The sequence below is a fragment of the Puntigrus tetrazona genome, chromosome 19, assembly GCF_018831695.1.
Source record: "Puntigrus tetrazona isolate hp1 chromosome 19, ASM1883169v1, whole genome shotgun sequence".
In the NCBI taxonomy this organism is placed as follows: Eukaryota; Metazoa; Chordata; class Actinopteri; order Cypriniformes; family Cyprinidae; genus Puntigrus; species Puntigrus tetrazona.
This window is the reverse complement of record NC_056717.1, coordinates 17,094,996-17,104,792: the sequence shown is the minus strand read 5'-3', so window position 1 is coordinate 17,104,792 and position 9,797 is coordinate 17,094,996. Positions and strand designations below refer to the sequence as shown.

The window sequence follows — 9,797 nt, the reverse complement described above, 5'->3', positions numbered from 1 at the left end:
ACAGATTAAACAGAAAAAAAACATGGTGACTACAAATTAATTTTGATACACTAATTATAGTATAGCCATGGTATTTGTATTAAAACTCAATATACAAATGCTAATCAATATGCCAGCAAAAACAAAACAAAAAACTTACTACAAAAAGACCATGGTTACTTTTCGTAAGGGTTATTATGGCTAAGTCTGGTTGTCGATGGAGTAATTGAGGGAATAAAGACATCCTTTCAAAGAAAGAAATGCAGTAAATAAACGCTGTCTGATAGGCCTGTGAAGAGCCTCCGTACCGCTGATGGCAGCACCTCATATGAACCTCTCTGTCGACCGTGTTGACAGAAATACAACAAAGAGACGAGCTGCTTGTAGCGACATGATACATACCACGTTGATTACCAATTTATATCACGCATATGGCAACATAGGATACTGATATAAGTAAGTTAAAGGTAAATGTTTGGTTTTAACTGTCGAATATTACGCGGTAATGCTATACGATTAGCCTAGCTTAGCACAGTTCACCTGCTAACTAAACTGTTTAATTTCGCTCTGTTGGGATTATGTTTTGCCTGTCTGAAGGAACTAACAAGCGAAGTGATGTTTAAATTATCTATAAACTGGAAACAAGTATCAGTTTCGACGTTTGTAAGTCCGAAATGCGTGTGCTTAAAGTTTTTATTAAACATTAGACTTTTAGTAACTTGCGTGTAGAGTTGCGAAGGGACTGACTGTCGGGTTTTGTATCCGTTCGTTTAAAGGTCATAATATAAAACATTTGGTTAGAAGTGAAATGTAATTTGTAAACAAGCGACTGTAAAAATGGGTTAATTTAACAGTTTTTACCACCTGTAAGAAAGTAACGTTTTATTTTTATTTTTTATAATTATACAGAGATAAAGCTGTACTGTTAATGACACTCACTGTAAAAGTAAATTGCAATAGATTTTTCATATGTGAAACATTCAGTATCAAGACGGTGAGGTACCTTTTTTTTTAGTGTTTTCATTTTATAACTTTGTTAAACAGTGATTTTTCTGATAGGGGAGTATTTAAATAAGCTCTGACCCCATTATCACATCGGCGTTAGAGGTGTGTGTAAGTATATATAAACCCACTATGTTTGCAAGAAATTATGAAACTAACCAAAGACTTTTTAAATGATCTAAATTTTCTGTAAAATGGTAATAAATGAATACTGGATATCATTCAGAATATTTAACGTCATTTTCGTTTCGTATAGTGAATTGTCTTTGATTTTCACATTGTTCCTCTGCAGGTGGCACAGCCGTGGGCACAACTAGATGTCAACACAGAGGAAGGGATAAACACAAGATTTCCACCTAACTTTATTATTTACACAACTGACTTGTATTCAGCCCAATCAGACATTTAAACTGTAGTCACCGCAAAGTGTTTTCTTGTCTGTTAATTTGCTGATGTGCTGGAGTGAATCCTACCTACCAGATAAATTGATAAATTAATCGAATGATCTCAGGATTCAGGACATTTAAGAAAGTTCTTGTCTAGATATTTCCGTATTTCACATTGCCTTCGCAGACTAGTTCTTTATTACACCCTTTCAGGTATAATTTTCTATAATGTGTGCAGGTTTGCAATATTTATACACACAAATATTTATTTCTCTTCTTTTAGAAGAGACCTTGTAAATATATCTTGTGTGGCAGCATTGCTCTTAGTTATAGAGCCTAAGCTGTATGTAGAATTTGTAAATATCTCATAAGATTCTTTAGTGAAACTTTTTATTGAGACCTTGTGGACACTGTGAATGGTTTACTAGGTCTTATCAGACCTTAGGAAGGCATTTAGAGAAGTGAAAAAGCTTAAGAAATGGCGACAAAGATGGAGAACACTGGTCCAGGTGTTATGGGATTTAACACACACAACAGGCAGCTTATTGGACAGCCTAAAGCCCCCTCTCAGTTAGGACCCCAAACTGTGAGTGCTCAGCTTGGAAAAGAGCCCATGGGGACCCAGAAACCAGCCAATGTAACTCAGGAAGGACCTGGTATCAGGTGAGCTGGCTTTACTGTCACTTTTGGTCATTTTAGGCTTTGCTGAATAAAAATATCTTCAAAATAATAATAATTTGACACACAGGTTTGGTGACGACTGGAAAAAAAGCCTACAGCTCCCCGCTAAGGACAATAGAGTCAAAACGTCTGTAAGTCGTTCAGGGAAATTTTTAAACCTTCACTTTTGAAAAACAATTCTTCAAACATATAAATTCCCAAATAATGAAATGTCATTATAAGGATGACTTTTTTTGTTTTTTTTTACCATAAGACACAATATAGATTTCATATATAATGCAATGTGCATTTTGATGAATAGTGATTTGTTTTTCAATTTTTAAAGTATAAGTATAAATCTCCTAATGATCCACCAATTTCACACTCTTTCTTTCTCACAAGGATGTGACTGCAACCAAAGGGAATGAGTTTGAGGACTACTGTCTTAAAAGAGAGCTGCTGATGGGCATTTTTGAGATGGGCTGGGAAAAACCCTCCCCCATTCAGGTAATTGATGCAAGAACTTCAAATCATAAAGTTACCAGTCTTTCTGTACAACATGAGTATCCTCTGTGTAAAGGAATATTTCACCTACAAATTAACATTTTAATTACATTGGGCAATCCATAATGTAACTTAGTTCTATTCATGAGAACATATTTTTAGAATTACATCACCTTCTCACCAATTAATTCTCTGCGGTGGGTGGCAATGGATGATTAAAAACATAACAATAATCCACATGATTCTAGTCAATCAATGAAGGAATAGTGTTTGTAATGAACCGTCCCTTCAAGACGTTTTTTAACTTTATACTGTTGCTTCCTATATTGGCAAGTCACGTAATGGTAAGACAATAGCCACAATATTTCCACAGTTGTCTGAATAAGGATATTATTCACAAGTCAAAGCACGTGATATGAGCACAAACAGTCCAAAGCCGTTCTAAAAAATACATTGGCGGAGTTTGATGTGAGAGGGCAACAGGGGATGAATTTTATGTATTATGGACTATATTTTGGCCAGAAGCAACCATTTAAAGTTAATCTGAATTGATGAAATGTGATCTGGATTACTTATAATTATAGTTGCTATTATTATTATTGTGATGGGTTTAATCAGATGTTTGGACTCTTATTTTGATGGCACCCATTTACTATCACTACAAATAATGTAATACTAAATTTCCACATCCGTTCTGATGATGGAGCAAACAAATTCAACAAAATCTTTATCTCAGATGACCTTAGGATGAGTACATTTTCAGAAAAAAATGGAAGTTATTTTTGGGTAAACTATTCCTTTTTATTTTTTACATTTTATTTTAGGAGGAGAGTATTCCTATTGCCCTTTCTGGCCGCGATATATTGGCTCGTGCTAAAAACGGGACCGGAAAGAGTGGAGCATACCTGATCCCCCTTCTGGAGAGAATTGACATAAAAAAGGATCATATCCAAGGTATCTCTCTCCCAAAACAGTTTACACAAGAAGCGCCTCATATCCCCCACCCCCTATATTTTTTACTGTACTTTTCTTTGTGTTTATCTTGCAGCCCTTGTGGTAGTTCCCACTCGTGAACTGGCTCTGCAGGTCAGTCAGATCAGCATTCAGATCAGCAAGCACTTGGGTGGCGTCAAGGTCATGGCAACCACTGGTGGGACCAACCTCCGAGATGATATCATGCGCCTGGATGAGGAGGGTAATGTTCGATGTCCAGCGACTGACTGTTATAAAGAGATTACAATGTAATCCCCTTCTGCATTAAAAACGTTGTTCAAACATTTTTTTATTTTTTTGCAGTTCATGTTGTTATAGCAACACCTGGAAGAATTCTGGACCTGATAAAAAAGGGCATAGCCAAAGTGGATAAAGTTCAGATGATGGTTATGGATGAAGTGAGTATTGCACATGCTTACTGTACATTACTTGTGGGAATGTGAATAAACGCATGATTAATAAAGTGATTGTATCCTGTTGCACTGTCACAACTGAACATCTTGGGTTGTTTGGTGTTTGGATGTTATCAATTCCACTATCTAAGTTTAAACTTCATTGCTTGTTTTATTATAGGCTGATAAGCTGCTCTCTCAGGACTTTGTAGTTATTATTGAGGACATCATTGGTTTCCTTGCAAAGAACCGACAGATTCTGCTCTATTCAGCCACATTCCCAATCAGCGTACAGAAGTTCATGGTTAGAGAAATTTGTGCATCATTTTTAACACGTTTATGCTTTCATTGTTTCTACTCTTTCATTGTTTCTACTCTTTCTACATCTGCTGATTTTACATTTATACACTTTTTTTGTATCTCTTCAGGCAAAGCACCTGCAGAAGCCCTATGAGATTAATCTGATGGAGGAACTGACCCTAAAAGGCATCACGCAATACTATGCTTATGTCACAGAAAGACAGAAAGTCCACTGCCTTAACACGCTGTTCTCCAGGGTAAAAAGTCAATTGGCTTGTAGAACGTTTAAATAATATATTATTTAGGATGGGTAAAATTTCATTTCACAACAGTGAATTCCTCAGGCTAGCCGAGCTCTAGATGAGTTTTTTTCATCAGAAAAGATTAGTCAAAATTTAGTATTACATCACTTGCAATCAATTAATCAGTTTTATTTATACAGCGCTTTTAACAATACAGATTGCATCAAAGCACTGAACAGTACCAAACAGAATAGTGGGATAGTGTTTAATGACAAGATTAAGCACTTAATTTTTATTAAATGCAAAGACGGCAAGGAACCAAAACCCCTTTTGTGACAGAATGGAGGTTAAAAAAAAAAAAAAAAAAAAAACCTTGGAAGAAACCAGGCTCAGTTGGGGGCCAGTTCTCCTATGGCTGGACAACCAGCACTTAACCTCCACTTCCATTTTAAATGCAGCTATGTCAGATTGTGTGAAGTACTTATTTTGTGTGTGTCAGGTTTCGGTGATCTGTCCACGGGCTCCTCTAGTTGTTCTGGTCTCCAGTGAAGGTCATCTCTTGGTGCTGATCCACCATCTGATGTCGATACGAACTAAGAAACAGACTAATATTAGCATAGATGCCATTCTTTTTATGATATAATGAGTACATTGTGTGTTATTGGGAGTGTTTAAACAGATGATAAACACATCATCATAATCCGCAAGTAAGCCACATGACTCCAGTTCATGTTTTAATGTCTTGAGAAGTGAAAAGCTGCATGTAAAAATTAAACATATTTCACGTCTCATATATCATGTAAAATTGTAGATTGAGGACTTTAGCCAAAATATTCACTTCACAAGGCACTTACTGATGAACTGGAGTGTGGATTACTTGTAATGTTTTTCTGATGCTTGGACTCTCTTGGACATTCTGACGGCACCAATTCATTGCAGAGGAACCATTGGTAAACAAGTGATGTAATACTATATATTTCAAAATCTGTTGAAGTGAGAGAAATGATCTACATCTTGGATGGACTGAGGGAGAGTCAATTTTCTGCAAATTTTCTTTTTAGGGTGAACTTTTATGCATTGGCTGTTGTAATTTTGTTTGAATGATAAAAAATGGCATTGTTTCTGCAGTGGACATGACCCAAGCACTTGTTTTCTCCACAGCTGCAGATAAATCAGTCTATTATATTTTGCAACTCTACTCAGCGAGTGGAGCTTTTGGCCAAGAAGATCACGCAGCTGGGATACTCCTGCTTCTACATTCATGCAAAGATGATGCAGGTACTATGTACTCCGCTGCTCCAGTATAATTCAGATCTGTTGACTATGATTTAGTCATTTCAGTCAAATACTTGTGACTGCAAACATATTGTGCATCATTTCGTTCGCATGGCAGGAATACAGAAACCGTGTTTTCCACGACTTCAGAAACGGGCTCTGCAGGAACCTTGTTTGCACAGGTCAGTGTAGGGCATAATGCCTCCTATATGTGTAATAATAACCTCCGCTGTAAAAATAAACTGTATGTTTTGTCTGAATGGTTCTGACTGACTTTATGCACTTGAAACAGATTTATTCACTAGAGGCATCGATATCCAGGCAGTAAATGTGGTCATCAACTTTGACTTTCCCAAGAATGCGGAAACATACCTGCATCGCATTGGACGCTCAGGTGAAGTTAACAAACAACAAAGATGCGTTGGATTAAATTTGGATCATGTAGTCCTTACGCTTTTATATTAAATGATTTACACATTTATAATATTGATGTCATTATATGGTCCCTGTGTTTAATTTGTAGGAAGGTTTGGACATCTGGGTTTGGCGATCAATCTCATTACGGCTGAGGATCGCTTTAACCTGAAGACCATTGAGGACCAGCTGATGACGGACATAAAGCCCATTCCTGGCAGCATTGATAAGAGCCTCTATGTGGCAGAGTTTCACTCTTTGAACCCTGACTGTGAGGCAGAGGCTCCTCAGCCCGGCGAAGACTCTGAAGTCCAATAGGAAGCACCATTAGAGAGCAGGTAAAGGTAAACAGTAGAGAGACTATATGTACTTATGAGGTATTCTCAGAACAATAAACAAAGGTTAGATGATTTTCCCCATTACCATGTTGAATCAGTGATAATTGGACTGACTTTACTATTTGCTCTTTCTAGGACAGTTGGAGAAACTGAACCAGACTTTTGCATCTGCTTTTGCACAAACCAGTAACTTCTCTGCTCATAAGTTTCCTCACCTTTTCCACCTCCACAGTATTTTTCGTTTTCAGTTGCTGTCAATGTTTTGCTCTTTTGGGGGGAGGGGTTATAACTGACCATATACATATAAATGACCATACACATTCCAGTTGAAACGTACAAGAATAAAAACAAAACATTCAGACAAAAGTTCTTGTTTGATAGAAAACAATAAACTAAGGTAATGGTGAAAATAGAGCTTAGCATACTTGCATCATTGGTTGAGAATTTACATGCAAAACCTGTTGAACCTAAGTGCCTTAAAAATATATTATTATTATATTATAGTCTCTGTCTTAGATTAACATCGTTACTATGTTAAAGTATTCCCAAAGACTAAACACAGGATTTACTGGATTCTGTGAAGGAATGAGGAGAAGCATATTCAAATTCTCTTCATATTCAGACTGAGGCAGCTAGAGAAACCAGCATCTATAGATATATTGCAGAGCTCAGGATTCAGGTGTCAACATGAACCATTGCACTAAACTGCCTGAGGGAAAAAAAAAACTGCATTAAAATTGGTGCTTTTTTTGTAGTTTCATTAGTCATGGACAAATGTAAATTTGGAATTCATAAAGAAATATAGATGTAAATTATGGTTTCAAGCAGAGACTAAATTGGCGGGGGTATTTTTTGTGATTAGATGTATAGAGTAGTCAACATTGGAAGTGGGTCAAAAAAAAAGTTATCCACTTCAATAGTTGAATCGTCTTTTTTTTTTTTTTTTTTTTTTTTTTTTTTAAGCTATATTACATTAAACATTAGTAACTTTTTAACAGGCATGCCAAAACTTGCATAATGTGAAAGATGTCAGACTACTACATGAAAGCAGATTCAAAATATTCACCACAATGCAGTGATTTATACATTAACATAGTTATACATTTAAATGTGAGGATCTGGTAAAGGATTTGTCAAGATGTTTTTTTTTTTTTTTTTTTTTTTTTTTTAAATAGCATCTTTCACAGTTTTCATTTATTTTGAAATGAATGTATAAAGTTGGTAATGAACAGACTTATTACATTATTTCCAGATATGTGGTATAAATGTTTAGAAATAAAAATTGGATTGTGTCCTATGTGTGACAGCAAAAATGTAAAAATATATTGTCATTCTTAGTTACAAATAGCATGAAGGAGGTTTATCTTCAATGTTAGTTTTTTTTGTGGGGGGTTTCTACATTTTTCTGTCATATCATAGGACACTGAATTTTCAACTACCCATGCATGTGTATGTATAGGAGGCAAAATGTTCTTTTTATTCCCTTTTGGATGTTTGCAACCTCATGTTGCATCTGAGATATTTTCATTAAGAAAGTATTTTCATACAGCAGAATTGTAGCATCTTCTCGGTGGCAGCTGTTTTTTTTTTTTTTTTTTTTTTCCTCCTAAAGATGTTCTTCAAAATATTTTTTTCCTCGCTATGCAGGCATATGTGGCATGTAGCCCAAAGCTTTAGAGTAGAAACCTCAGTTTGCATGAGGCACAGTTCAGGGCTGCGTTTCCCAAAAGCATTGTTGGCTTAAGTGCATCGTAGACCCACTGAAAACAATGGAGTCACGACCATCTTAGGCTTACAGTGCTTTTGGGAAACGCAGCCCAGGCCAATACGCACTGTGCAGACCAGGGCTGTCAAACTCCGTTCAGGCCCTGCAGAGTTTAGATCGGTGGATCTCTATTTCAGTCCAGGGGACTCCTGCTCTGCACTTTTTGCATCTCTCTTTTATGTAACACCCCTGAATGAGATCATCAGCTCATTAGTTTAGTTCATGGAGCTCTCTCCTAACTTGCTGTTGATCTCAATCAGGTGTGTTTAAATAGCAGGGGATCCCCAGGACTAGATCGAGAGCTACTGGTTTAGATGCAACCCTAATTATTTAAAAGCTAGATGGTATGCGTGTCGTAGCAGGGTTGGAACTAAACTCTACAGGGCTGTAGCCTTCCGGGAGTTGAGTTTGACACAATTTCTGCTGATGATCCTGTGCTACTCGAGATTTTTGTTTGTCTAAGACTCAGCATACTTCAAAATCGTATTTTACTGGAAAAACGTTAATAATTCTTCATCCATTCTGTCATGCAGTGATGGTGATTTTTTTTTTTTTTTTTTTTTCTCCTCCTTTAGCTTTCATGTGGTTTATAAACAGAGGAGCAGATGTTATGGGGACAATTGTTTAATGTAAATTTTGTATAGGATTCTTGGAGAGAGAAAAAAATGTGATGTGTGAAACCCTTTTTTGTAATTTACGCAAGAATGGTTTAATGCTCATGTTTAATGTTAGTGATTTATGTTTTCATCTCTATTGTTTATTTCATTTGAATAGCTCAAGGTTATGTAGTGTAGCTTGAAATAGAATGGATGTGCCATTTGTCCCAAACTTCAATACATTCATATGAGAGTGAACAGAAGGGTTTTTCTTTGTGAATGTGGAAAATCTATATCAGGGGATGTTTTTTGGTTTTTATAATTTTTTTTGTTTTTTAAAGTGAGGAGAAACAGCATTTAAATTGGTTAACTGTTTCTTGTTGAATTGGCTGTAATAAATTGTTGTCAATCCACGTTTCTTTTTCTGATTTTTTTTTTTTTGAATTTCAGTATAAATTTGTCACCTGAATGTTCATAAATCTTCAGCTTGATCTTCAAGTTATATACTATTTTTGTCCTATATTATTATTCTATACCTATGTCCTATTTAATTTATTATTATTAATAATTAATAATTAGAAACTGATGTCTATTATTGGAGAGTTAAAAAAAAAAATTTATGCAGGCTTTTAGTCATTATTTAATTTAGTATATATTGCATAAATTTAATGACTAAAGTTATAATTTTAGAGCATAAATTTTTGTTTTGTTTTTTTAACTCTTGAACTGTTTGTTTTAGGACCACTTTGAACCACTTTAAATGTTGACTGCTCATATATATATATATAACTGTTATATTAGGCATTAGTAACTTTTAACGGGCATGCCAAACCTTGCATAATGTGAAAGGTGTCATACTATTACATGAAGGAGAGATTTAAAATATTCACCACAATGCAGTAATCCTTACATTACATTCTGATCCTCACATCTAAATGTATAGCTATGTTA

General features: G+C 35.6%; 1 protein-coding gene across 7 annotated transcripts; it reads left to right on the top strand.

The window, feature by feature from the left end:
- The first annotated feature begins 281 nt into the window (after positions 1 to 281).
- On the top strand, positions 282 to 9,259 carry LOC122324173 (probable ATP-dependent RNA helicase DDX6). 7 transcript variants are annotated; one of them, XM_043218417.1, is made up of 15 exons: positions 284 to 435; positions 1,039 to 1,086; positions 1,274 to 2,030; positions 2,116 to 2,179; positions 2,430 to 2,534; positions 3,356 to 3,485; positions 3,580 to 3,726; positions 3,828 to 3,922; positions 4,098 to 4,220; positions 4,345 to 4,473; positions 5,620 to 5,736; positions 5,852 to 5,915; positions 6,026 to 6,127; positions 6,257 to 6,485; positions 6,621 to 9,259. In XM_043218417.1, the coding sequence occupies exons 3-14, from the start codon at positions 1,846 to 1,848 to the stop codon at positions 6,463 to 6,465; spliced, it is 1,470 nt and encodes a 489-aa protein (XP_043074352.1). In that variant the 5' UTR covers positions 284 to 435; positions 1,039 to 1,086; positions 1,274 to 1,845; the 3' UTR covers positions 6,466 to 6,485; positions 6,621 to 9,259. The 7 variants fall into 7 exon arrangements, with proteins under 7 accessions (XP_043074353.1, XP_043074355.1, XP_043074352.1 ...); XM_043218415.1 differs by having other exon boundaries at positions 1,039 to 1,092; XM_043218416.1 differs by having other exon boundaries at positions 284 to 446; positions 1,039 to 1,092.
- The last annotated feature ends 538 nt before the right edge of the window (positions 9,260 to 9,797 follow it).

Bases quoted from the DNA above. Each gene is read 5' to 3' on its own strand.
- LOC122324173 (XM_043218418.1), top strand. From the start codon at position 1,846: ATGGCGACAAAGATGGAGAACACTGGTCCAGGTGTTATGGGATTTAAC. The intron at 2,031-2,115 runs GTGAGCTGGCTT...TTTGACACACAG, and splicing joins CAGGAAGGACCTGGTATCAG to GTTTGGTGACGACTGGAAAA. The intron at 3,727-3,827 runs GTAATGTTCGAT...ATTTTTTTGCAG, and splicing joins CATGCGCCTGGATGAGGAGG to TTCATGTTGTTATAGCAACA.